Source organism: Thermothelomyces thermophilus, chromosome 2, assembly GCF_000226095.1.
Source record: "Thermothelomyces thermophilus ATCC 42464 chromosome 2, complete sequence".
NCBI lineage: Eukaryota > Fungi > Ascomycota > Sordariomycetes > Sordariales > Chaetomiaceae > Thermothelomyces > Thermothelomyces thermophilus.
This window is the reverse complement of record NC_016473.1, coordinates 565,617-590,859: the sequence shown is the minus strand read 5'-3', so window position 1 is coordinate 590,859 and position 25,243 is coordinate 565,617. Positions and strand designations below refer to the sequence as shown.

Here is a 25,243-nt window from a genome sequence, read left to right as displayed (position 1 = left end):
AAGAGGAAACGGTATGGTAAATGGATATCAACAAAACAACAAGCTGCGCGGCACAGCACCCTGCCTCTCTACCCAAACGCCTAAAGGACAAAAAAGCAAAATACCACCCAATTGAAACAGAGAGAAGAATAGAAATAAAAAAAATAACGCGGTGCCCGAGATGGGACGTGCCCTGTCTAGAACGTGAACGCCCAGACGTTATCCAGCCATCTCCTGAAGGTCAGGGGTTGGACCTGGGTCGCCTCGTTGAGGTTGGTCTGGCGGACGTGATAGCGCCCGTTGGCGGTCTGCTACAGCCTCTGAAAGTAGTGTGTAAGTGGGTTCTTGATTTGATTGCGGCGTGATTCGGCAGTGCCTTTTTGGTTTATGTGAGTCGATGTTGCTGATGGTGTAAATGCCAGTCAGAGTAGTCAGCGATGGGATGCGGTTTCTTATATCTTCGCAAATTGCAAACTAAATCTACGGTCGTTTCCCAGTCAGTCCCCAGTCGTTTTCTGCCTATCGTCCAACTGTTGCTTGTGTTGTTGCGTGCGAGACCAGTGATATAATACGCCGCTCGTTGTAGGCAATGACATCATAGCGACCCCTGCGGTGCTGCGCAAATCTTCAGCCCTATGGATTGGCGTGCGCACGCATCTTCTTCTAGCAGGAGCACACAAACTGAACAGGGTTAATCCTTTAGAAACTCGGCGCATTCATAACATACTCGGGATGAAAGGTAGGATACCCACAACTCGCACATGTACGAGTAAAAGCTGCTTCTGTCCATTTTCTCCAGAAGTCGCCAGGTCACGGAACCGGCCAGTTGAAGTCCTAGCACAGACTACGGACATACCAAGGTACTGTACATACCTACCACATATATAGTAAGCACACACCCCGAAGGTCCTAAACTTCTTAGCTTACTTGTTCTCTTGCAAGCACTTCCAAAAGTTACCGATACGGGCTGCTAGCTAGACAACTCAGAGGCCCTTCACGCTGCATCAGCCGCCAAGGCCAAGACCAGCCGTGGCTTGTGGTATCATTCTTGCTGCCGACCAACAAAGAGGTATATGATATTATACAGATCGCCTTGCTTGTTCCCAGAACCGGCCGGGCTCATTGCCCGATAAAAATATGTAACACGCGTATTTTGTCTTGTTGCGCCCAAAAATCAATCCGCGACCGTCCCGCCAGCTTCCTCCCGCACGGACTCCCCTAAGCGATCTATCCCCTACTAATGCTGAGTCCACTCAATCGTGTTGAGATCGACGCCCTCCTGGACAAGCTCCCACAGGGGGCTGAGCTCGCGGAGGAAGCCGACGCGCTCCTTGACCGCCTTCAGGACATAATCGATCTCGGCCTCGGTCGTGAAACGGCCAATACCAAAGCGGATGCTCGAGTGCGCGTTCTCGTCGCTGTTGCCCAGCGCCCGCAACACGTAGCTGGGCTCGAGCGATGCCGAGGTGCACGCGCTGCCGGACGACAAGGCGACGTCCTTCAGCGCCATCAGAAGCGACTCGCCCTCCACGTAGGCAAAGGACACGTTCACGCAACCGGGGTAGAAGTGGTTCGGGTCACCATTCTGGTTGGTGTGCTCCATCGACAGGAGGCCCTTGAGTAGCCGATCCGAAAGTGCCTTGATCCTCTTGTGGTCATACTGTGCACAGTCAGCGACTGCCCGGGCCAGGACGGAAAAATGCGCCAGGGGCGGGTGACGGGGAGGAGAAAGGGAGTAAGATCAGAGAAGGTGCTGTCTTTCAACAAGATAGCCTGTCTCACGAGGCTTCAGAAAGCCATGCATGTATTTGAAGCAACTCATCATGATGAGAGGGGTGCGGGGCACCAAACTGGTGTCAAGAGAAAAGAAAGTTGACCGAAACGTACCTCCATCTCCTCCGCGGCAATGCGGCACGCCTCACCGAACCCGACAACGAGAGCCGGAGCAAGCGTGCCGCTGCGCAGGCCGCGCTCCTGTCCACCGCCGCTGATGAGGGGCTCCAGCCTGACTCTCGGCCGCCGGCGGACGTAGCACGCGCCTACCCCCTTGGGACCGTAGATCTTGTGCGACGAGATGGACATCAGGTCCACGTTCATGGCGTTGACATCCAGCGGGATCTTGCCGACAGCCTGGGCCGCGTCGGTGTGGAAGAAGACCTTGTGCTCCCGGCAGATCTTGCCAATCTCGGCCAGCGGCTGGATGACACCAATCTCGTTGTTCACCGCCATGATGCTGACGAGCGCCGTGTCCGGGCGGATGGCCGCCCTCAGCTTGTCGAGATCGATCAGTCCATTGCTGTTGACGGGCAGGTAGGTGACCTCGTAGCCTTCGTCTTGCAGGTTTCTGCAGCTGTCGAGCACGCACTTGTGCTCCGTCTGGCTGGTGACGATGTGCTTCTTCTTGCCCGAGCGGCCAAAGAACCTGGCCACGCCCTTGATGCTCATGTTGTTACTCTCGGTGGCGCCGCTTGTGAAGATGATCTCCTTGGGGTCGGCGCCAATCAGCTTGGCGACATGGCTCCTCGCCTGCTCGACGGCACGCTCGCTCTCCCAGCCGTAAGCATGCGTCCTGGAGTGCGGATTGCCGAAGATGCCGGTGTAATAGGGCAACATGGCGTCCAGCACGCGGGGATCTACCGGTGTTGTGGCCTGCATGTCGAGATAGATGGGCCGCTGGCCTTCGTCCATCTTGACGGCCTGTTTAAGGACATCTGGCGACACATCATGTTAGCTCCGACCTAGCTCCGAGCGCTGCGCGGCCAAGTGTGTCTGTCTCATACCAGCCATGGGGCTGACGAGCGTCGTCGACCCGTTTTGGGTTGTTTCCAGGGTAGCTCCCGCCTTTTCCAGCTCGGCCCGGTCCAGCCGGATGGCCGTGTCTGTTTGGACCTGAGCATTGTCGGACTTGCTCTGGGTCACATAGCACCTCCTGCAGTCGCCGCGCGCGGGCGCGGGCGCTGCCCTCGACAAGACCCGAATGCCACGTCGCGATGCGGTAGAAACAGACGATCTCGACGCCAGACGTGATGCCTGCCTGAGGACCGATGGCGCGATGTTGGCCATGATAGCGTTGAGGAATCAGGGGTTGGCGACGCCACGGTGTTGGATGCTGAGAGAAAAAGTTCAAAAGCTCTCGATGCGGGACAGTCGGAGTCCGTGGCTTTGTCACCGCAGGCCCTCCGCGGCGAACGAGAGGCGTGCCTCGGAGAATTGCCATCCAACTCCTGGCCAATGGGCGCCTGAGTTTGTGACTATGGTGCTTTTGATTGGTTGCATTTAGCAGCCTGCCCCACAATTTTCCGGTCCTGGAATCCGTACTGTATGTACATACACAGTAGGAAAGAGCCCGATTCTGTAAGGTGGGGTTCACAATACACCACTGGATTACGGAATAGTCAGCTAGCAGTGCGCACCATGCTCTGGTAGATATCAATCAGTGCCAGTGCTGTTAATACTGGTTGCAGGCGTAATGAGTGCTCGCGTTGGACTACTTATATACACTTGAGTTATCAGCATGTTGATTCTAGCGCATTCTTTGCGCTGGTCACGACGCCAGCAACCTTGGACAAAATCTCACTGACATTAATTAACTGCAATGCACCGTGTGTAATGCAAAGGGTAGCGACCCGAGAGAGAACCGAGAGCTTCCATAACTGCATCAATTCGCGCCCATTTCTGATTCTACGTGGGCTCGGCCACACGCTCCCGCAGTGCTAAGCATAAGATACCTGCGTATTCTTAGCTCCGGCACATAAGGCACATCGACTGCACATCTCCACTACATCCGTACACTAGGCTATCTCTATCTGCACAAGTAACGCAGGCACTCGGGCTCGGCATCTGGCTGCCGGACGAAGCGACTTCATTGGCGGTGCAGGCTTGGCAGAGGTCAAGATTCGGTCGGTCTTTGACGGCCGGCAGCGCCACCTTCCCATCCGTCAGCCAAGGAAAGCTGAAGCCGGGCTCCGCCCCGACAACATCGTCATCGCCCCGAACGGGCATCAGGCGCAACCTTCGAAAACGGTACCCTACAACTCTCCACACACGACAGCCCTATCCCGACAACCTTCCTAATATACCCCCACCACGCGACCCGACGGCCACCCAGCCAACCGAACCGCATTATCTTGCCTTCATAAGCGCGGAATTACGGCGGGAAGAGATGAGTTTGCGGGGTTTCCAGAAGGGGTTGGCCCGCGTAAGTAGTTCCTGCTGCTGCCCCGCGCCGAGGGAGAGAGATTGGCCGTTCAGAGGCGACTGACCGTTGGATCGCGGGACATGACAGGCGCCCCAACAAATTAAAGTCAAACTCAACATTGGCGAGCACACCAAGGACCCAGTCTACATCGATGCCGAGCGCCGGTTCCAGGATCTCGAGACCGAGACGAAGCGGCTGCACGACGAGAGCCGCAAGTACTTCGAAGCCATCAACGGCATGCTCGCGCACCAGATCGAGTTCTCCAAGGCCATGACGGAGATATACAAGCCGATCAGCGGCCGCATGTCGGACCCGGACTCGCTCGTGGTGCACGGGAACCCGGAGGGCATCCGGGCCTGCGAGGAGTACGAGGCCGTGGTCAAGGACCTGCAGGAGACGCTGGCGCCGGAGCTCGAGATGATCGAGAGCCGGGTGATCCAGCCGGCCAACGAGCTGCTCGACGTGGTCAAGGTGATCCGCAAGACGGTGACCAAGCGCGAGCACAAGAAGCTCGACTACGACCGCCACCGCGCCACGCTCAAGAAGCTGCAGGAGAAGAAGGACAAGACGGCCAAGGACGAGAAGGCGATATGGAAGGTCGAGAACGAGCTGGAGCAGTCGACCCAGGACTTCAACTACTACAACGACCTGCTCAAGGAGGAGCTGCCGAGGCTGTTCGCGCTCGAGCGCGAATTCATCCAGCCCCTCTTCCAGTCCTTCTACTACATGCAGCTCAACATCTTCTACACCCTCCACGAGCGCATGCAGCGGATGGACATTGGCTACTTCGACCTGACCCTCGACGTCGAGGACGCCTTCCACAAGAAGCGCGGCGACGTCCAGGAGCGCGCCGAGGCCCTGACCATCGTCCGCTTCAGGACGACGGGCCAGAAGCGCCCGCCCAAGTACGCCAAGCCGCCGCGCCCGGGCGCCCTCGAGGGCCCCAAGACGGCCGGCCTGCTCACGGCGGGGGGGTCGCCTTCGGCCTCGCCGTCCACGCCCGAGCTCGAGCCGGCCACCACCACCACGGCCTCCCCGGCCCCGACCGCCTCGTACCGCCGCCCGTCCTGGCAGGCGGCTGTCGCCGCCTCCTACTCCTCCCCGGACAGCAACCCGCCCCCGCCCTACTCCCCGGGGCCGGGGCTCGCCGCCGCCGCCGCCGCCGCGGCCAAGTCCAAGCCCCCGCCGCCGCCGCCGCCCAAGCCCAGGGCCTTGTCGGCCGCGCCCAAGGTCGAGACGGTCACGGCCCTGTACGACTACGCGGCGCAGGCGGAGGGCGACCTCAGCTTCCGCGCGGGCGACGTCATCGAGGTGGTTTCGAGGACGCGGAACGAGAACGAGTGGTGGACAGGGAGGATCGGGGGCAAGGAGGGGCAATTTCCCGGTAAGTTTTTTTTTATATCTTCTTCTCCTGTGTTTGTGTCTATCGATCTATCTATATCTCCTGTCATTTCCCTTTCAGTTTAAACCCTCCGGCCCAACCTCGCCTTGATGTGATGATGATGATGATGATGATCTTGAAGGGGGGTTTCTGTGTTGGGCATTTCCAGAGGCTGACTGTGTGTGTGTGTGTGTGTGGCAGGGAATTACGTCCGGTTGAATGCATAGCCGATATCGATGTGCGAGGGCTCGGCAGAGGTGGGTTGTCCGACTTGGGGCATTGGCAAGGAAGTGTGGGCAGGCTGCGCCAGCTCCTAAAGCGGGGTCGTTGTTGTTGTTGTCCCGGCTAATACCATTGATCACTTCCACCAAGTTGAAATCGGCCGCTTCGCGTCGTGATGAATGGTTTGTTCTTTTTTTTTTAATTATTTATTCCCCTTTTTCCTTGGGCAAGTCTCATTCTGGGCATACATTGGAGCGTGAACCATACTGCATATGTCTTGAGCGGGGGGAACAAAGGACGTGACACTGCGCGATCGCCGTGTCACCCGTGTCACCCGTTCTTGTGTTCTTCCCTTTCTTCGGCTTCAATCGGCCCAAACACGCACGCGGCCGGGGATCTGGTTGGCAATGAGGCCGCAGGCGATGGCGTGGTCGTATGCTTCGATGCGTGCGTGCTGTGCTTTGGGAGGTAGGGGAGGGGAGGACGCGGCTCTTCGAAAAAGGCTGTGGTGCTGCTACTGCGATGGCTCGCTGATGGCTGGATGGATTATGGGGAGGGGACATGGGGGACATGACTGGCCTCCGTTATATCGCCGAGGTGCTTAGACTCTAGACATGGCGTGTGCGCGGGGTTTGGCAGGTCGGTAACATCAACATACAGGGCGCTATTTTCAAATGCCGGTCGGCAATTGTTCTTTCTGATTGGGGTGTTTGGATTGGGGGGGGGGGGGGAGGGGAAGGGGTGTGTGTGTCAAGAGGCATCCAGGCAAGGCTGCTCTCGTTGCGCGGTGTTTTAAAAAAATCCATGAGGCTCGTTCCCTTACTTACCTCTGTTCTTCTGTGGGGGGAAATGCCTTGGGGTGCCTTGGTTCAGTCCCATGATTTTCCTCTTCCGAGATAGTCTGCATCTTGTAATGGGATGCTGCATTGGCATCAACCACTGCATCCACATGGTCTGTTTGTTTTGGGCGAGAAGGAAGGACGGCGGTTCGAAGATCAGGTTGTTGCTCGCTTGTGATACCTTACAGCCCAGGTTGACCTGAGATCCGAGGGTAAACGTTGGTCTGGTTCCCCCTATATCGGAGAGGCACGTATGTATTCCGTATATCGTACTACTTGCTGTCCCAGTAATGTGCTTCGCGACGTTTGTGCAACGTGGTGTCGAGGTCCTCACGCTATAATCGGGCAAAAAGTCCCTCAGCTTGGGGAGGGGTAAGGCGAGGCTGCGGCAACGTCAAAACGGTCTGCACCCAGTTGGGCGGAATATGCAATGTTGGGATGGAGAATCTGTTCCGGGCAGTCATGACCTACCCGAGAGAAAGTTCTATTGGCTCGTGTTGCATGCATACCATTTGTCTTTTTTTCTTTTTTTCTTCTCTGTTGAAACGTAGCAATAGCTCTTCGCTGTCGCCCTTTTGTTTGTCGTTAGAGGAGCTAATCAGAGGAAAAAAAGAAACATGGAAGGAAACGGGAAGCACACAAAGCGCTTCCTCGCTTCCAGCGCCTTTCCCCTCTTTATGTTGTAGCCCCAGTTTTTGCCCTCCATCACTCATTCCTCTCCCCTCGCTTCCATTTTGTCCCCCCCAACCGGGGACTTCCTCTTCCTCCTTCCCAGGCGGTAGGCCAAGCGATATGCCTGAGCCTCATGCGCTGCTCCTGCCTATGCAGAGACCGGGATCGTGCGTAGTGGTCACTATGCCTCTCTGCCCCCCGTAATCTCCTTTCTGCTCAACATCAGATAATATCGACCGCCGAGGCCAATAGGGAGCTCTTCCTTTCCAAAACACGCAACCATGGTGAATAGGTTGACTCAGGTAGGTTTGCTTTGTGGTGGGATAGGTGGTGGCGACTCTCACAGAGCGAAATGGTACCCTCTTGAAATCTCGCGGTACATTGCTGGCTGGATTCTCCTCCAAGAGACTTGGGTGCCGCCGCTGATACCATCCCGGAGGGGCGTGGCTGAGCAGGGGCTTGCCGTTGGACGAGAGGTCGCATCAGGCAGCAAAGTTGAATGCCGCCTGGCCGTGCCCACGGATTTGTACTTAGCGGGCGGGGATTCCTTGGTAGCGCAGCTGGGCGCCCAACTTCCAGGCCTGCGAATCGCCAGATTCCCGGGGAAAGCAGGCACGCCGGCCAAGTAGATTGCGGGGTCCCAAGAGACAAAGACCAGAGCGCTGAGGCCTCCAGAGCCGCCGCCGCCCGTGGCATACACCGTGGAGCGCTCGTCCCAGCTGCCGTGAAGATTCCCGACGTAACCTGGCGGGTTGAGAACGGCATACAAGTCGGCCAGGGCGGGGTCCTCGACGGATGGGTCCTCCTCCTGATCGGGGGGCCAAAAGAGGCCGGTGTCGCTCCTGTAGATGCGGTCGATTTGTCGTAGTAGAGCCTCGAGCCCTTCCCCCCTTTCCGCGGTCTCCTGGCGGCCGGACTGCGTGAGTTCGCCCGGAGTCCAGGGGCGGCGGGTGCCCCCGCGGATGCGGACCTTCTGTTCGCGCGGGTCAGACGAGCTAGAATCGTCCACGAGGTCTATGAAGGTCTGGCAAGCCGGATAGTAGGAGCGCAGGGGGCACCTGGCGAGCGTTATGTTGAAGGCTGAGTTGTCGTCGCCGGGGTGGACCAGGTGGGGGTCTCGCGGCCATCTTCTCGGGCCGCCTCCGTGTCGTCTCTTAGCCGCGTGGGTATCCGGAATGGGCCCCGCCATGACGTCAAACCCGATCAGCGAAGTATAGTAAGTGCGGCGCGGTGTGATGCTGCCCTCTAACCACTCCTTACGGGATTCGATGATCATGAGCCGGCCGGTCCCCTCGTCCTTCAGGAGACGGAGGAAGGTCCATCTGTCGTCGAGAGGGCCTTCGGTGTGGTCTCTCCGCCAGAGCTCCGGCGCGCGGTCTAGGGCATGGAGGGAAGCGAACCCGTCCACCTTGAGAGGGAATCTGAAGCAGGAATAGTACGAGACCCAGTCGACCTCCTCGACAGCCAGGCTCCGGAGGTTTGACAGGCCGTAGAAGTAGCCATCGATGATTTCGAAACAGACGGTCGAGCCGATATCGGTCCCGATGGCTTCCGGGACGTTCAGCTGGCCGGCAATCCAGGCGCTGGCGGTGATGTCAAAGCCCCGGATGGCCCAGTACTCATCTCCATCCTGATCCGGCCCCGTAGTGGTGCCGTAATAGAGGAAGAGGTCGTTGTTCCGTACGAAGAGCTTGGAGGTGGATTGCAATTCGACAGCGGTGATCACCTGGCCCTCGGAAGCGTCGAAGGCGATAAGAAAGTCCCTGCGGCCGGCTCGGCCGCCGCGGATCAGGGAGTAGAGACACGAGACGATGCCGTGGGAGTAGTACAGCAGCTTGAGCTCGTGCTTATGGGGCGCAGACGCGTCCGGCAGGGCCCTACGGACAAGGGTCCGGAGGTCGACGACGATCTCGGCGTCGGCCGAGCGGTGGAGGTCAAGAAGGCGCAGCTCACGGCCACGGCAGTAGCAGAGCACGCCGTTCTCGTAGATCCACTCCTGAGCAAAGCCGACAACGGCGACCAGGTACGGCGACACGGAGGCAAGGGCTTCTCGGCGCTTGAGCAGCCGTCTCAGCCCGGAAGCGTATTTCTTGGAGGCCCTGGCATCGCGGGCCTCGGCGCTGTGAGGGGCTCTGGTCTGGGGAGCAGGATCCTCTTGTGTCAGCAAAACCAACAAGATTGCTGCGTGAGCGTGCTGCGTGAGCGTGCTCGCAGAGCTCGAGCGGATTCGGAGCTCACCTCGAGAAGCCGCTTTGCCATTTCCGACTCCTGGATCAGGAACCGAAACCCCTTACATGTGCAGCTCAGGTTGCGGATGTCGTCGAGATCCAGGCCTCGGATCACCAAGGCCACTAGCTCGTAGGGCAACTGCATCAGCGACATGTTGCCCGGCTGCTGGGATGGGGCGTTTTCTGTCGAGAAAGTCCCGATTCAAGCTCTTTGGGCCGTAGTCTTGCTGTCGAGTGATGATGATTGTTGTCGGCGGGTGTGAATAAGCTAGGCAAGAAGACCGAGCTCCGCAAATATACCGAGCCAGCATGCCTTCTACTCTTCCATGGATTTTTGCTCTTTCTTTTCTTTTCTTTTCTTTTCTTTATTTCTTTTTCTCGTCTTCCTTTTTTCCCCTTTCGCTTCTTCTTCCAAGAAAAAGAGGAAGGGGGACAGGAAGGTTAGCAAGCAGGAACCTCGCAAAATAGTTCTGCGACACCAATTTCCAGCACATACCTTGGCTGCAGGGTAGGTCCTCGCGGGTGATATATTTATACTTCATAAAGAGTGGTTTTGACCAGGTCATCGCCATACAAAGGACAGAGAGGAGACAAGGCTGAGTAGAAGAGCCGCAAGACCCGGTTCATGTACATACGTGGAGGGTGCTGCTGCTAACAAGGGTAGGACCCGATTGCTCGCCATGGCTACCTGGTACAGGTAGGTTAGCAATCGGGGAGCAGTAGTTTGTCAGGTGTTCTAGGAGAGAGCTTCGACGTGGCCCTCTCGCTGGCATCAACAGGAAAGAAAAGAGAAAGGATAAAAGAATTGTGGAAGAGCCTTGCGATCGTCATGGTACGCATTCCCTGTTTTGGGAACTTACCTAATTGTGCTTTTGTTTGTGGTGGTTGGGGGTTTGTGGGTAGGCACGCCCGGCCAGTGGAAACAGCGTTGCATGCACTTTCTGTGGAATATGGCTCTGTGAACCCAATAGCTACATCATAGCCATCCCAAGAGGCGTTTACAAGAGTGGCACATCGCCTGCTTTCTCTATTCCCTGCTCTAGGATTCGGCATACAACGGTTGGTATATTGTACACTAAGAATGGAAGCGTTCCTGTGATCTCTTTCCTGGGTACAGATTCCAGTACATAACATACGCGCCACTGCACATCTGGCAAAAGCCCTTGCGGCTCTTAAGTATCGAGCTCAATCTGGCAGGAACCAATCAGCGGTGCAAACAAGGGTACCTACTCAGATGTGGTGACACACGGGAAGCCGCAAGCGTCCAAGTGAGGGGCTCGAACATTTCGCCCCTCCTCTTCGCTTGTGAATGTGCGAAATACATACAGTACATCACGCAGGTCTGTCTTCCTGATGTCTGTTACCAGATTTAACCACGGCATATATCACCGAGCCTGCATGTAGTATTTTTTTTTTAAAAAAATTCAGTTCCACCGGTACCAAAATGCTGCCGAGTCCATCGTAACTGATGTAGGTCAACACAAATGGCACATTAATCTGGGCCTGTTCTTTTATGCTTTTTTTTGGGTCTGCTGCGTAGCCCATGTTCTGGGGATCACCCAGGGACCCCTAGCACATCCATGGATCATGAGGCTCTTTGCTCGGCTAAGTCCCTGCTAAGTGATAGCCTTCCCTCACTTTCGCTCAATCACCTACCTACACACTTGTCATCACGGGCCAGGTGATGGAAATATCCCCTTCACCGAAACACCGCATTTGTTGATCCTAAACGAATACGATTTGAGACAACGGCAGATCCTCCAGGTTCGGGTTTCATGCACCAACCTGCACGATCCCCGCGTTGCGAGAGCCTCATCTTCTTGAGTTCCCGTTGACCCAGTTTTACACTCGGGGAGCCCCGGATGTCTCCATCTAGAAATGCGGTCTTCCATCACGGAACCCGCCAATCACTCTGCCGAAACGCCCGATAGTATATGCAGTGCACGTGCTTCCGAATGAGCCCCCTTCCCGTCTCTGCTACTCGAGCCCCACGATGGTTGAGACGGCTTGGGGTGGTTGAAACTTAGTACGCCCACAATGCGGACGTAGTGCTCCCTTGTCTTCTTATATTGCGTCGCTGCGGAGGATCCCGTGGTAGTAATGAGACATGCGAGAAGAAAGAACAGGACCGAATACAACGTAACCGCCGCCGATAACCGGCCGCTCGACCCCAAAGCAGGAATCCCGGTAACCTTCTACTTCGTAGTCCAGGCATGTATGTGCGTACTTGCCTCGCTCTTTCCCGAGCTTGCTTGCTTAGCCATCCTCAAGAATGGCCAACCTTTACACAAATGGCCGCATGTGACCAGAAAAGGTCATGCCAATGTTACGTACCCTGCTTTTTTTATGCTCATTACTCGGCGTTGTAGCACAAGGCTATATAGTTACCCCCCGTATAAGCTCGGAGCTTCAGGATCATGAGCGCTTTCGCTGCTCCTCTCTGCCGTAGGTAATCTAGCGCGCTAGGGGTATCACCCGACTTGTCTCCACCCGGCCTTCTTGCGAACCATGAGTAACTTTCGACTACTCTGTTGTAATCAGGCTTAAGGATGCCTTCGAGTTTGGCCCTAGGAGAAAGATCATATAGGGTTCAACGACCATTGGATAAAAAGGGATTTTGTTCTGCCCTTTATACACACGGATTTATTCTTGCTGTTCCCTAAGCAACCGTGCTCTGTAGAGGATGACCTTCCACTTCAAGCTTAAAAGCCTTGGTGTCCCGTCACTTAATAAGAGGATCTTAGTCAGAGCCGAACCTGTCAGATAAATCAGAGGCCATGTAATTGCCGTATTATTGTGATGTCTGTCATTTTGATTAGTCAGGTCCGTGAGGGATTGATAAAATCCGCTTTCGTGCCAAGCTTTGTTCAGAATGAAGGAGTGGGGGAGTAGAGTATTTCCACATTTCCCTTCCCCGTACTGTACCCCGCCATAGAAAGGGAGTTCCCGGCTGGGAAGCGGCTCAAAGACCAGAATACCCTTTCACTGGATCTGCCAACACGCGCTGACTGCTTCACGCCTTGGCGCCACGCCTTCACAGACGGGCATTTCATCCCCTTTCTTGCTCCAAGAAAAGCGGCATATTTGTTTCCTAATAGTTTGTTTCTCATTTCTCTTTATTCCTTTTTCAAATCTTTTCTTTTTATAGGACTCGAACATGCCGCACAAGGTGGATGCAGAGCACCTCCAAGAGGTAGATCTCTATGCCCCCTTCACAAGTGACACCATCCTCGAGGTACGCACAGGCAAAATGAAGCCCCTACCGGGGCTTGCCGTGCAGTCAGGCATCGACAAGACGCCGCGTGAGGGACCGGTGCGCGTGACGGAGCTGGGACTGGAGGGCGACGAGCACGACCCGACCTTCCACGGCGGCGTAGACAAGGCCATCCACGGGTGTAAGTCGTACATATTCTTTTTTTTCTATTCATTCTTTTGTATATATATGTATATGTATATATATATTTTTCTCTCATAGATTCCTACTTCTCCATGATGGGCCGTTGAAGGAGTTGGAACTCAAGATTCAACGCACCCAAGCGCTTACTACTCACACAAGCACGACAACAGACTGCTCGTCGCACTACGCAACCTGGCGCGCCGAGTACCCTTCGGCCGCCGACGCCTTCCGACCCGGAGGCTTCGGCGAGAACCTGGTGACGCGCCACCTCAACGAGCGCAACCTCTGCATCGGCGACACCGTGTCCATATCGCCGCCCGACCCGGGCCCGGACGCGGAGCCGCCGGTGCTACTGCAGGTCTCGCTGCCGCGCCAGCCGTGCTTCAAGCTCAACCACCGGTTCCGGCTCAAGAACTTTGCCCCGGCCACCTGGAGGACGAGCCGGACCGGCTGGTACTTCCGCGTACTCCGCCCGGGCGCCGTCCGGGCCGGTGACGTCATCCGCCTGGTCGCGCGCCCCCACCCGGAGTGGACCATCGATCGCGTCCAGGAGTACTTGCATCGCAACACGGGCGACCCCGCCATGAACGAGGCCCTGGCGGCCATCGAGGAGCTGGGCGCCGAGGCCAGGGACGCGTTCCGCGCCCGGGTGGTCCGGCACCGGGCGAGGGAGCGCAGGAAGGCCCGTGAGCAAGCGGGAGAGGGGGGAGAGAACGGAAACGGGGACAAGGAACGACAGCGCTGGAGGGAGTACCGTGTGGTGGAGAGGACCAGGCAGACAGAGCGCATCGTGTCGTTTGTGCTCCAAGCGGTCGAGCCGCTGCGCGAGGATGGGGAGGAGGAAGTGCAGCTGAGGCACGGGGCGCATGCCCGGATCAGGCTGGGCAACGGCCTGGTCCGGGCCTACTCCATTGTCGATGGCGACCGGAACCGGTTCCAGCTTGGCGTGGCGCTGGATGAGAAGAGCCGCGGCGGGTCAAGGTACCTGCACGAGATCGTTCAGGTCGGGCACACGGTCCAGGTGGGCGCCATCACGAACTCGGTGCAGGTTGCCACCGCCGCGAGCAATGTAAGCAGCACTCCTCTTTCTATTCGCTCCCTCCCCCCCCCCCCCCCCCCAAGGAACCCCTTAGCAGGGACCCCAATTGGGAATTACCTCGCTGACGTGGTGGGCAGCACATCTTCGTGGCCGGCGGGGTCGGCATCACAGCATTCCTGGCGCTGTTTGAACACTACAAGCGGATCCACTACAGCGCGACGCTGCACTACGCCGTGCGCTCGGTCGAGGACGTGCCGTTCCGGGAGCGCCTGGCCAAGCTGGGCGACGACGTCGTCATCTATGACAAAGCGGCCGGCCAGCGGCTCAGCATCCGCCGCATCATCGAGGGCATGCCGTGGAACTCGAAGCTGTACTTCTGCGGGCCAAAGCGGCTCATGGACGAGGCCGCCAGGGAGACGAAGGCGCACGGCATCGCCGAGAAGGAAGTGCACTTTGAGGCCTTCGAGGCTGACGTGTCGGGCGACCCGTTCGAGGTCGTCGTGGCCAATAAGGGCGGCAAGACCATCAGGGTGGGCGAGGAAGAGACGCTGCTCGAGTGCCTGCAGAGGGAGTTTGGCGAGGTCGACTCGAGCTGCTGCGTCGGCAACTGCGGTACCTGCCGGGTTGACCTCAAGGAGGGTCGGGTGGACCACCGGGGGACGGCACTCATGGAAGAGGAGAAGGCGACTTCCATGTTGGCATGCGTCAGCCGCGGAATCGGACGTATCACGATTGAGATTTGAGATCTAAGAGCTAAGCTGGCCGGCTCGGGCGCGCAGGGTGTATACCGAGAATTCACACCGAATTGGTCCGGAGATGGATCGGTCCCCCAGCGCGATCGGCAAACTGTGACAGCCTGATAAGTCAGTGACATTGTTGACTCTTACAGGGCGAAACTACATCTTCAACGAGGCGGAGAGCAGAAGATGATGATTGGGCCGAGTCGTTGTTTCTCAAGCGCCTGTGGTGCACGTGAAAACATGCAGAAAAAGTCGACAAGGCAGACTGAGATGAGTGGTAGTCGTTCACAGCTCGCCAGCTGAATACCCGGGCTATCGTGCCCTTGCAAATTGGAAAGGGCACCCTTAATAGGTACTCTCGTCTTGGTGTGGGACTGCCCTGGGATCGTTGAATGCAGGGCTCCGCGCCGGGCCAAAAAGAAATCGTGTCCATCGATGCTCGAGAGAGAGTCATCTGAAATCTTACTTGCAGTCCGAAGTAGGAACGGCATTTTTCAGAACCCAAGCATAGGATGCTTTGCTGCTGGAAAGTGCTTGGGAGGAAGTGGTCCTCCACACGTAGTGTATATTCATTGCAGCCAATCAGACCTTGAGCTCCGATAAGCCGCATCACTACCTGTGGGGCCCGAATTTTCTTGACAATTGCAGCAGATCGCTCTTAATTTTCCGACTCTCCTTCAGAGCCAATCCTCATCAACCACAATACAAAGATGCCTTCCGGTCCCGCGACCATCGGGGACTTCTCCGTCCTCCCTGTTGCCATCCCGCCAATACCGTCATTTCCCCACAATGTCGTGCACTACCTCTACGTACGGCGCCACACGCCCAAGATTCCCACTCCGACCGACGACCGCAGCCTCTTCCTGACCAATGTCCCCGCCGACAGCACCGAGGCGCACCTCCGCGCCCTGTTTGCGTCTCTCGTAGGCGCCGGCCGCTTCGAGAGCGCAAGCTTTGAGAGCAAGCGGAAGGACGCGCACTCGCAGACCCAGTCCCTCATCGACGCCGCGCAGCCGGCCCACGCGGCCCGCCTGCTCCAGGCTCACGGCAAGAAGCGCAAGCGAGAGGACGAGGAGGCCGAGCGGGCGCGGGAGGAAGCCGCCGCCCGGCTGCCCAGCACGTGGACCCGACCCCTGCGTAGGAGCGGCAACACCGCGGTCGTCCTCCTCGCCGACGAGAAGAGCGTGGAGCAGGTGCTCAGGGCGATCGCCAAGACGCACAAGACGAAGAAGTACCCCACCTGGGGGGCCGATGACGGCGCCGGCGGTGGTGACGTGCTGGCCGGCAAGGTCCCGCCGTTGGGTTCGGTCTGGCTCAAGGCCCACAACCGGCTCTCGTACCCGGACAAGGCGGCCCTGCAGGCGTCGGTGGACGCCTTCTCGACGCTGTTTGCCCAGCGCGAGCAGGAGGCGGCTGAGATCGCCAAGAGGCTGCGGAACGAGCCGGACGAGGACGGCTTCGTCACCGTCACCAGGGGTGGTCGGGCCGCGCCGGCCAGCCGCACCGAGGCGGAGGAGGCAAAGCGCAGGATGCTGGAGAAGCAGGAGAAGAAGAAGCAAGAGCTTACAAACTTCTACCGGTTCCAGCTGCGGGAGCGCAAGAAGGAGGAGCAGGCCGAACTTCTCAAGAGGTTCGAGGAGGACCGGAAGAAGCTCGAGGCAATGCGGGGGAAGAAGGCCAAGTTTGTGCCCGAGTCTTGATGTGTTGCGCGCTGTCGCTACGGGAATGGACAGATGATGTACCTGTTCTACGGCCGTTGCCAGCAGACGAAGAAGAAGAAGAAGATAAAAGGCATGGCACAACCCAGCAGGGCTACGAGGTTGCCTCCATGTGGGGGGCCAACCACCGATTGCAAAGAACCTGGCACAATTTTGAGATTGGTGAGTCATTGTCTTGTTTCTTTCTTATTCTTTTCCTTCCTTCTCCCATTAGCCTGTTGGCCACACCATGATGACGCACGCGGGGCCATCAGACCGTCCTCCTCGTCGCTCGAGCTCTCTTGCTCTTGCGCCGAAGGGTACATGGTGACAAGCACCGCGATTCCAATAATCTTCTCAAACTCGTCTGATGTGTGATTTTGATCACGGCGTATCATCGTCTCACAAGCCAGGACCATCGCAAGCTAACGTTTGATGATAAGCATCGACAAAAACAGTCAAGGTATCAGAACGGTGGATTTGCTTGATACTGAAGAGCGCGCGACTGGAGGGCGGCCGACTTGAGATGATGTGGGAGACCCGTTGGTTCGGTTGACCAAGTGGGCCGTTCCCGACCTTCCCTGATCGGAGGGTTTCAGGGACCACGACAAATGAAACAAACGAGTATGGCCCAGTCGATAGCGTGCCAAACTCGAAACATTCGGGACCCTGAAACACATGTGATTCATCCGTAGTCAAGGACGGAATATACTCGCACTACGCTCGGAGAGTGCATACGCGCATGTAGGGTACAATGCATTCCCGTCTCGGCGGAACCTTTCCGAGCCCAAATAAATGTGTAAATGGTGGCCCCAAATTCGGATCTGCGCCGAGAATCTGCAAGTTTCCTCTCGACATGATCTGACACTGCTGGGATGGTCCTGGGAGCGAGGGTGGAAGGAGGGCGGAGGGTTAGGGCTGGCTATGGGCTCCTCTGTGTAGTTATTGGAATGGGATGCTGATCCATGCCAATGCAATCCCGCTGCCACAGCAACGCCCCACCAAATAAACAGTACTCGACCACAGGCAGCTCGAGCTTGCAGCGGCGTCGCATTTGAGCTCGAGCTCTCGGTTGCACCTGCTAGTTACCCCGGAATTGGCCATGTTGGACATTGAGCGTTGAATTTTTCGTCAGCACGAAAACGGGGTCTTTCCATCCGCATTTTGTCTGCCGTTGCCCTTTCTTCCACTGCATCCAGGAGAGGGAGCTGCTTCCCAGATCGCGCACAGAAAAAAATAACCCGAAACCAGCAGCAGTCGATTGATTCCTTGCCCTTTGGGGCTGTGTGTGTGTCTCAGAACAAAACGATCCGAAGAGAGGAGGAGAACCCCATGAAGAGGAGCAAGCGTCGGCCGCGATGATCGAGTCCGAGAACTTGCGTACAGCGTCGCTGTACATCAACAACCAACTGCTGTCCCGCGGCTTGCTACGCGATGGCAACGGCATCGACTTTGCCCATCCGGGCGACACCGATGCCGAGGTGGCCGAGACCATGAGCCGCGTCATGGCTGTCATCAATGACCTGATTTTGCGGCGAGATGTGAGTTCTCTTTTGTACCCCAATTGGCAAACCCTCTTTCTTCGCTTTTGTTGCACCCCTCGACTCTCGTCACTAATCAAATCATCCCACCGTAGCGCGACGCTGAACATCGCGAGTCCCTCTCGACCACCCTGCGGACCCTCCGTGCCGAGTCCCTACGGCAGGCCAACGACATCCAGCGCCTGCAGGAAAAGTACGCCGAGGCGCAGCGGAAGGTTGGCTTGAGCGAAGCGGCCGAGGCAGCGCTCCGCACAAATCTCAAGGCGTCCGAGGCGACCGTTCACCGCCTGAAGGAGGAGGCCGCTCGCACGAAATCGCTCGTGGCCCAGACGCGGGCCTCCTGCGCCAACGAGGTGCGCAAGCGCGACCGCCAGATTGAGAGCCTCAAGAAGGCCGTCACCGAAGCCGCCCGCGCGAGGGGGGCCGGAAAGGGAACGGGTGTCACAAGCATCACAGTGGTCGGCGATACCGGTTCAGAAGCCGAGCATGGCTCGCGGCCTTGCGGCGCTGACGGGCAGAATTGTGACCTTCGCACGGAAACTAACGCTTTCCTGGCCGAGCTGGCAAGAAGTCTCAGCGAGGAGAACGAGGGGCTGCTTCAATTGATCCGGCGGACGACCGAGCAGCTCAAGGAGATGAGCGGCTGGGACGTCGTCAATGGCAATCCGCCCGAAAACGGGGACGGGCATGCCCTGGCCCTGGCCTCCAATCCTGCCGATCTGTCGATCGAAGTGGATGCGGTGCTCGAACACCTCCGCACCATCCTGACGAACCCGTCCTTTGTCCCTATTGAGGAGGTCGTCGTGCGTGAGGACGAGATCCACAGGCTGCGCGACGGCTGGGAGAAGATGGAGACTCGCTGGAAGGAGGCCGTCCATCTCATGGACGGCTGGCGCAAGAGGATGCAGGCGAGCGGTCGGCCCGTTAATGTTGAAGAGCTGAAGATGGGTCTACGACTCAGCCCGGTAAAGGTGAAGAATGTGGAGGAAACATCCCACGGTTACGCTCTGCGTTTGGGAGACGGCTCCGAGAACGAGGAGGAGGAAGACGATCCCCAACCACACTGCGACGAAGGGCCGTTGGATCTGGTTCCCCACCGGGGAGCCGATGATGACGGCAGCGATGCCTCTAGCATGTTTGACCACGACGTCGATGTCGACGATCTGGACGTGGAGGAGCCAAACGTTGAGATCCTACAACAATCGATCATGCTGCCATCGGCGCCAATGCCCTCTCCGCCAGAGCTCAGCCCGCTGCGTGACTCCTTCACGGCCGCAAACAGAGGCGAGCGCCCACACAACAGGAAGCCGCCAAAGGGCTTCCCGACCATTGCGGAAGAGAACGCCCGGAGCATTGACGCAGAAGAACCTCCCCTACCACCGCCCCACCTTGAGAGGTTACAGCAGTCACCGCACAGGAAGCCGATCCTGTCGCTGCGCACGGTGCCTCCAGAAGAGGCCGCGAAAGTCGAGCTTCCGCCTTCTGCCGCTGTTTCTACGCCAGACACCTCGGTAGAGACCATGCCCCTGAATAAGGCTGCCGACGAGCGCACGTCGAAAAAGTCCGCTGCCGCTGCCCCTGCGGCGAAAGCCCAAAAGCGTGTACCACCCACTACCAGGAACAGGGAGCCCTCCAAGAAGGTTGACCCTGTCAAGATCGCCGAGGCCGCCAAGAAGGTCGAGCCCTCCAAGAGGGAGACTACGAGGAGGGAGGTCATTAGGAAGGAGGAGGGGGAGAAGGCAAAGAACACGTCGAAGCCGCCAGCAAAACCCCGGCCCTCTCGTCCTCCGATTACTCGGGGGAGGTCGGAATCTCGGCCGGACGAGCACTCGAGCCACAGCGCCAGACGGCCGCGTGCCGCCTCGGCCACGTCGGCTGCGTCAGTGAGATCCACCGGCACGAACAGGAGTACAGCAAACAGGAGCGCAAACAAGAGTCCAAACAAGAGCGCAAACGCCGAACCGGCCAAACGCCCTCCATCCCCGTCAGCCCCTGCTGCGGGCCCATCACCCGCGCCTTCACCGAGCCGCTCCCCGAAGCGCGTAAACTCCCGCCTACCACTCCCCCGCCCCGGTTGTAACAATGCGCTCCCGGCGCCGCAGCAATCGCCCCTGAATATGGAGGCCATCACGGCCAAGCTTGCCGCCTCGGAACGCGAGGCTGACGCAGCCCGGGTACGAGCCAAGCTGAAAGCCGCCCGCCTTGGCAAGGGGGTGAACCTCCCCCCATCAGGCGCGACGACAGCTGCGGGCTCGACCGAATTCGCGGACACGGATTTCAACCCCGCAGATGCCGCCACCGCTGCGATCAGCACTCGCTCCGAAAGCGACAGTGCCACGACAGGAACCGCGTCCACGTCGGCCTCGACGTCAGACGGTGCGCCGCCCAGCTGCACTAGCACCGCCACAACCGCGACCGCGGCCGGAGATGAGGACGCGGATGAGCTGGGGTTCTCACCGCCGGTGAAGGCGCCTCAGCCGGGGCGGTCGCAGGCGCAGAAGCAACATGAGCGAAGGCGGCAACCACAACCGCAACAACAACAACAACAACAACAACAACAACAAGAACAACAACAAGACCGAGAACGAGAGCAGCAGCAGAGGCAGCACCAACAACAGAAACAAGTTGTGGACACCGACCCGAAAAAGTCTCCTGTCCGTAAGAGGGAGAGGAGGACGAGCAGGGTAGCATCCCGCAGGCGGAGTACGCTCAACCCGTGGGAGTTGGACGCGTTAATACAGGGGGGAAATGTCACAGTTGGACGGTAGCGGCTGATGAGTGTCCATCCGGTGTTTGGTTCGTGTTGTGAGGGAACGGCTTCATCTGCTCTTTGGTCTTTTGGGATCTGCGTTTTTGCTTCTGTTTTTTGGCGGTTTGTCCACGAAGAAAGACCGGGAGGAGTATTTTCCTCCCTTCATCGGGAAAGGGATAAGGTGGGAAGGTGCGAGAAGAAGGGCGAAAACGCTACGAGAGGGAAGAGAGGTCAGGAGGCCCCAAGGCATATCCGGGCTGTTGGTGCGTATGGAGACCGGGTCAGCAAAGGAGGAGTTGGCACGTCATGGGTTACGATTTTGCATTTCTCGTTCTTGGTCTTTTCTGTGTTTCATGGGGTTCCAAAGTTCTTGAATTGGGAGTTCTCCCTTGCATTCTTTTCTCCCCTCGCTCCATTTCTCGTTCTTTCCATTCTCACACACACACACACACACACACACATACTTACTTACTTACGGGCTGCTACTGGCCGTTGGGTTGCTCTGTTTGTCTGTTGTCCCTTTCGCTACTTGATGCATTTTCTGGGGGGCATACAATTCTTGGAAACGGGCATCTTCGTTCGGAGCACTGTGTTTGCTTGCTGTTGACTTTTGATTGGTTTCTTGCATTCTGCTGCGGTTGGTTTTGGAACCTCGATCCATGACCGGGTATTTACTGGGGATGCGGTTGTTTTCTTGGTTAGTTCTCGAGTTCTGTTGGTATGAACGTAACTCGAGGTAACAATGAATGGCATGGGTTTTGAACAACAGCAACAGTGTAACCTCTCAGAATGCTTTGGTGACGGAGGACCTACAGCAAGTGTTGTTGCATCGTAGAGTAGCCAAGCTTGCTGCGATGATCCTGTATTCCGTCTTTCAGACACTATTCGCACTCGGATTCTATGCTTTCCCCATATACATCCTTCTAGATCAAAGGCCACCCCTCCCTTAGCTCGACCTAGACTTTAAACCTGAACCCGTTGACGGCCCCCTCACCCGGAACGGCATTGATGGCGCCCTCGACCCAGATACCTGCGTCCAGCTTCTTGTTGAGTCTGACGAGGACGACACGCATCACGGTGGCCGTGCAGATGGCGATGAAGGCGGTGCAGCAGTTGACAATCATGGCGACCGTGTAGTGCGGGTCGGCGCTCTTGGGATACAGGTACGAGGCGTAGATGCTGCTGCAGTTGCTGACGGCGTTGACGAAGGCCAGCGCGGCGGCGCGCTTGGCGGGCGGGCGCGGCATCGTGTTGCTGATCCAGGCGAGGCCGACGACGAATCCCGAGTAGACCGAGGGGACCTGCATGTTGTTTCCCTTGTCTGTTAGTCTTGGAAAGGGCAAGGTAGCCCACTCACCCCCCCACCCACGGCGAGGAGAGTTCCAAAGGGAGAGACCGGGGGGGAGGGAGTATGTGAGGGGGGGAAAGGAGGGGAGGCTGACCATGAGCATCATGCTCAGATAGCGCGGCGCGATGCTGGTCGTGGTCGCGGCGATGATGTACGCAATCACGGCGACCCACATGGGGATCGTGATGTGCCAGTAGCGCTCGCCCGTCTTGTCGGCGTGGGTGGCGTTGAGGTAGGTGACGATGACGCCGAGCACGTAGGGAGGGGCGGTCAGCAGCAACGAGATGTTCTTGTTCTCCTTGTTCCCCAAAGCGCCTTCCTGCAGCGTGTTGACGACGGTCGGGAAGAAGTTGGTCACAGTGCCGCTGGCGACGATGCAGAACAGGAGGACCGTCTGGGGAGAACCGGGGATCCCCCACCCCCGTTAGCAAACCGCGCGTATGCCCCTGGATTCGTCTAAGCCGCTACTCACCAGGATGTAAGTCTTGGGGTCTAGGAAGGCCATCTTGGCACCCTGCCAGAAGGTCTGCTCCTCGCTGTTGACCCAATCGTCCTCTCCAATGTCTTCCTGGAGGCGCCTAGTATCTTCTGTTCAGCTTCCTCATCCCTCTCCCCTCCCCCCCCCCCCCGGGGAAAAAAAAACCCTGTCCTGCTTTTCAGGACAGTGAGCACGGAAAGCAACTTACCACGCAGCCAAAGTCCTCTCCTCTTCGGTGAGCCACTTAGTAGTCCGCGGAAAATTGGGCAGCACAAACATGCAAGCGATCGCCACTGCGATGGTAGCAGCACCCTCGATGATGAAGAGCCACCGCCACGCCCCGATCCCCCGGGCGCCGTCCATGCCCCACGACACGCCCGCGGCGATGAAACCGGAGAAGGCGCCCGAGATCAGAGCGCCCGAGTACAAGACGGCGGTGCGGAAGCCCAGCTCCTTGCGAGTGTACCAGCAAGAAAGGTAGTAGAGGCAACCGGGGCTGTCGACAGGGGGTGCCGGGCTCGGTCAGCACACGACGAGCGAGTCTTATTAGACAACAAAGAGGTGGCTCGATGACTCACAAGTACGCGGCCTCGACGATGCCGAGGAAGAAGCGATTTGCCATGAGACCGGCGGCATTGGTGCAGACGGCAGTAAGCGCGGAGATAAGTCCCCATATGGTCATCTAGAGATATTCGAGCGGCCCGTTAACGAAGCAGCCTCGTGAAGCGCCGCTGCAAAAGCCGGGGTGGCCAACACGTACACAAGCAGGTAGGTAGATGGCCGGTTTGCCAAACTTGTTGAGGAACAGGTTCGAAGGAATCTGCATCAGAAGGTATCTAGAGGAATGGTCAGCTGCTGCTTTATCTCCCAAAAAGAAACCAGCGGCCGGGAGGACTCTTACCCAACGAAAAGAATGCTGACTGAGGTCTGAAACTCGGTAGATGTCAGGTTGAGGTCCTCCTCAAGCCCGACTTTCCCGGCAAGCCGAGCAGCGGCGATGTTGTTGCTGAGCAGATTGCCAACCTCCGCGTTAGTTCTCACCCCCCATTTTTTTATCAACTTCTTTGACGGGGAGATTAATCTAATAACCCACCGGTCAATGTAGTTCATGATGTACATGATAATGATGGCCGGCAAGAGGCGAAGGTCAATTTTTCTCTTGAGCACCTTCTCCAGGCGCGCCCGTTCTTCAGGAGTCAGGTTCCTAATGAATTCAGGCGGCTGCATCCTCTGTAGCCTGGCATCTTCCACGTTGATCGTCTCGACCTTGTCGTCCGCGCTGCCCGTCTCGTCCCCCCTCATCTTCGCGTCTTGTCCCATCTCGACTGTTGTGGGCGGCCTGTCCCGTCTTGTTTAATCGGGTGGTGGATTGTATACACGGAGGCAAGTTGGCGCTCAATCTCGGAATAAGGGAGGGAGGGAGCTGGGGGGAAAGGACAGCCTGAAGGACTTTGAGAGAACAAAAGGGGGGAGGGGGGTTTGTTTCGTTCTTTTCCGGAGATCAAGGGACCAACATCCAATGGCTGCACCGCAGCCGACGTGGTACATACAAGTATGGATGTGGATATGTTTCGCTTGGGACCAGGTGGCAGGGCGGGTGCCACCGTCAACAGATGTGGTGCGACCGACCACCACTTATAGATTCCCGTCCCGTCGGGATGATTATGGCCGCCTGGGACGTCATCTCCCACATTGGCAACGAACCCTAACCGAGATCAGCCATTCTCGGGACTCGTTTACGGCTGTTGAGTCTGCCCGAGGGACCCTCCAAGACCCTCTCTTGAACGCGGCAGTGTCTCGACACCAACAACAACGGCTGGGTCGACGGCCTGACGTCAAAAGTACCCTTCGATGTCCCGGATTTCTAGCTCGTGGCCATGGTAGGAACGGGTGGAAGATCAAAAATAACCTCCATTCCGTCATTGGCCCCGGTTGAATGACCCCTGCACCGAATTCCGGGGTACCCAAGGGAGCTCAGTATGGGGCGGGACAATTCCCGTGCGGGGTGTTGCAGCGGAAAGACGATCATCGAAATGAAGCAGGGAAAAGGCAAGATGCAACTCGAGAAATGGGGGTTGTCGGAAATCCCGCCTGCCCTGCATCTCCGCACGCAATGGGGTAAAGGATGCGTCACCCTATGTATTGCGGAGCGTATCAGTGATACCGAGGGCACCTCCACGATGTTGGATCGGGTGGTTTCACAGCAGAGGTGAGGCAGGCGGGCCGGCTTGACAGTCTGTCTTTCCATTGGAGGTTCTGAAGCTTGGTATGCTTAGCTCCTAGTCCGTCTCTCGGCCTGATTCGAGCGGAAGAAAGCCAATCATAAAGGAAGGGCCAGGTTAGGTCGCCCTCGGGCCGGCGCTGACACCCTGGAGCGTCGGGATGATAGAACCTCATCACGGCTGGGAGACTGTCGCCCGATCCTTGTGGATGACGTCCTCTAGTTGAAAATGGCGTCCAAAGTACTTCGGTAGGTCCTTTGTGCGCAGTATTTGTTTGCAACCTGGCGGGAAGTCAAACCTGGCATACCCGAGGCCACACGTCCGATCCATTGCTGTTGTTGCTTCCATGTTCCCAGATCTTCGAAGCGGCGGGATTCTGGTTGGTTGGTTGGTTGGTAACTGCTGCCTCTCTCACCAAAGCCTCATTAGAAATCTTACAGTGCTGTTCGTTTCCAAAAGAATCGCCCCCAACTAACATTCCTCATCCCGTTCTTCGAAATAGAAAAAAAA

The 25,243-nt window shown here is 57.5% G+C and overlaps 9 protein-coding genes across 9 annotated transcripts; 4 read left to right on the top strand and 5 right to left on the bottom strand.

Moving 5' to 3' along the window:
- Positions 1-176: 176 nt before the first annotated feature.
- Positions 177-769, bottom strand: MYCTH_2124857 (uncharacterized protein; the record flags this gene model as incomplete). The annotated part of the gene is made up of 2 exons (XM_003661092.1): positions 177-290; positions 707-769. 2 exons carry the CDS (start codon positions 767-769, stop codon positions 177-179), a joined length of 177 nt encoding a protein of 58 aa, XP_003661140.1.
- A 110-nt stretch (positions 770-879) lies between these two features.
- Positions 880-3,122, bottom strand: MYCTH_2300189 (uncharacterized protein). Its single transcript, XM_003661091.1, has 3 exons — positions 2,760-3,122; positions 1,867-2,690; positions 880-1,639 (listed from the first exon to the last, which is right to left on the bottom strand). The coding sequence occupies exons 1-3, from the start codon at positions 3,040-3,042 to the stop codon at positions 1,217-1,219; spliced, it is 1,530 nt and encodes a 509-aa protein (XP_003661139.1). The 5' UTR covers positions 3,043-3,122; the 3' UTR covers positions 880-1,216.
- Positions 3,123-3,914: 792 nt separating this feature from the next.
- Positions 3,915-5,899, top strand: MYCTH_2300185 (uncharacterized protein). The gene is made up of 3 exons (XM_003661090.1): positions 3,915-4,177; positions 4,265-5,561; positions 5,760-5,899. Exons 1-3 carry the CDS (start codon positions 4,142-4,144, stop codon positions 5,783-5,785), a joined length of 1,359 nt encoding a protein of 452 aa, XP_003661138.1. The 5' UTR covers positions 3,915-4,141; the 3' UTR covers positions 5,786-5,899.
- A 1,732-nt stretch (positions 5,900-7,631) lies between these two features.
- On the bottom strand, positions 7,632-9,697 carry MYCTH_2089701 (uncharacterized protein; the record flags this gene model as incomplete). The annotated part of the gene is made up of 2 exons (XM_003661089.1): positions 9,530-9,697; positions 7,632-9,428 (listed from the first exon to the last, which is right to left on the bottom strand). The coding sequence occupies exons 1-2, from the start codon at positions 9,671-9,673 to the stop codon at positions 7,632-7,634; spliced, it is 1,941 nt and encodes a 646-aa protein (XP_003661137.1). The 5' UTR covers positions 9,674-9,697.
- Positions 9,698-12,515: 2,818 nt separating this feature from the next.
- Positions 12,516-14,759, top strand: MYCTH_2300183 (uncharacterized protein). The gene is made up of 3 exons (XM_003661088.1): positions 12,516-12,914; positions 13,087-13,985; positions 14,093-14,759. The coding sequence occupies exons 1-3, from the start codon at positions 12,677-12,679 to the stop codon at positions 14,696-14,698; spliced, it is 1,743 nt and encodes a 580-aa protein (XP_003661136.1). The 5' UTR covers positions 12,516-12,676; the 3' UTR covers positions 14,699-14,759.
- Positions 14,760-15,361: 602 nt separating this feature from the next.
- Positions 15,362-17,013, top strand: MYCTH_2300182 (uncharacterized protein). The gene is made up of 2 exons (XM_003661087.1): positions 15,362-16,575; positions 16,836-17,013. The coding sequence occupies exon 1, from the start codon at positions 15,406-15,408 to the stop codon at positions 16,393-16,395; it is 990 nt and encodes a 329-aa protein (XP_003661135.1). The 5' UTR covers positions 15,362-15,405; the 3' UTR covers positions 16,396-16,575; positions 16,836-17,013.
- A 459-nt stretch (positions 17,014-17,472) lies between these two features.
- MYCTH_2300181 (uncharacterized protein) lies at positions 17,473-20,846 on the top strand. Its single transcript, XM_003661086.1, has 2 exons — positions 17,473-17,933; positions 18,029-20,846. Exons 1-2 carry the CDS (start codon positions 17,751-17,753, stop codon positions 20,699-20,701), a joined length of 2,856 nt encoding a protein of 951 aa, XP_003661134.1. The 5' UTR covers positions 17,473-17,750; the 3' UTR covers positions 20,702-20,846.
- Positions 20,847-21,468: 622 nt separating this feature from the next.
- Positions 21,469-23,930, bottom strand: MYCTH_2300179 (uncharacterized protein). Its single transcript, XM_003661085.1, has 7 exons — positions 23,413-23,930; positions 23,272-23,347; positions 23,090-23,193; positions 22,720-23,007; positions 22,506-22,611; positions 22,128-22,427; positions 21,469-21,986 (listed from the first exon to the last, which is right to left on the bottom strand). The coding sequence occupies exons 1-7, from the start codon at positions 23,829-23,831 to the stop codon at positions 21,642-21,644; spliced, it is 1,638 nt and encodes a 545-aa protein (XP_003661133.1). The 5' UTR covers positions 23,832-23,930; the 3' UTR covers positions 21,469-21,641.
- Positions 23,931-24,813: 883 nt separating this feature from the next.
- Positions 24,814-25,242, bottom strand: MYCTH_2300177 (uncharacterized protein). Its single transcript, XM_003661084.1, has one exon. The coding sequence runs from the start codon at positions 25,061-25,063 to the stop codon at positions 24,908-24,910; it is 156 nt and encodes a 51-aa protein (XP_003661132.1). The 5' UTR covers positions 25,064-25,242; the 3' UTR covers positions 24,814-24,907.
- Position 25,243: the final 1 nt, after the last annotated feature.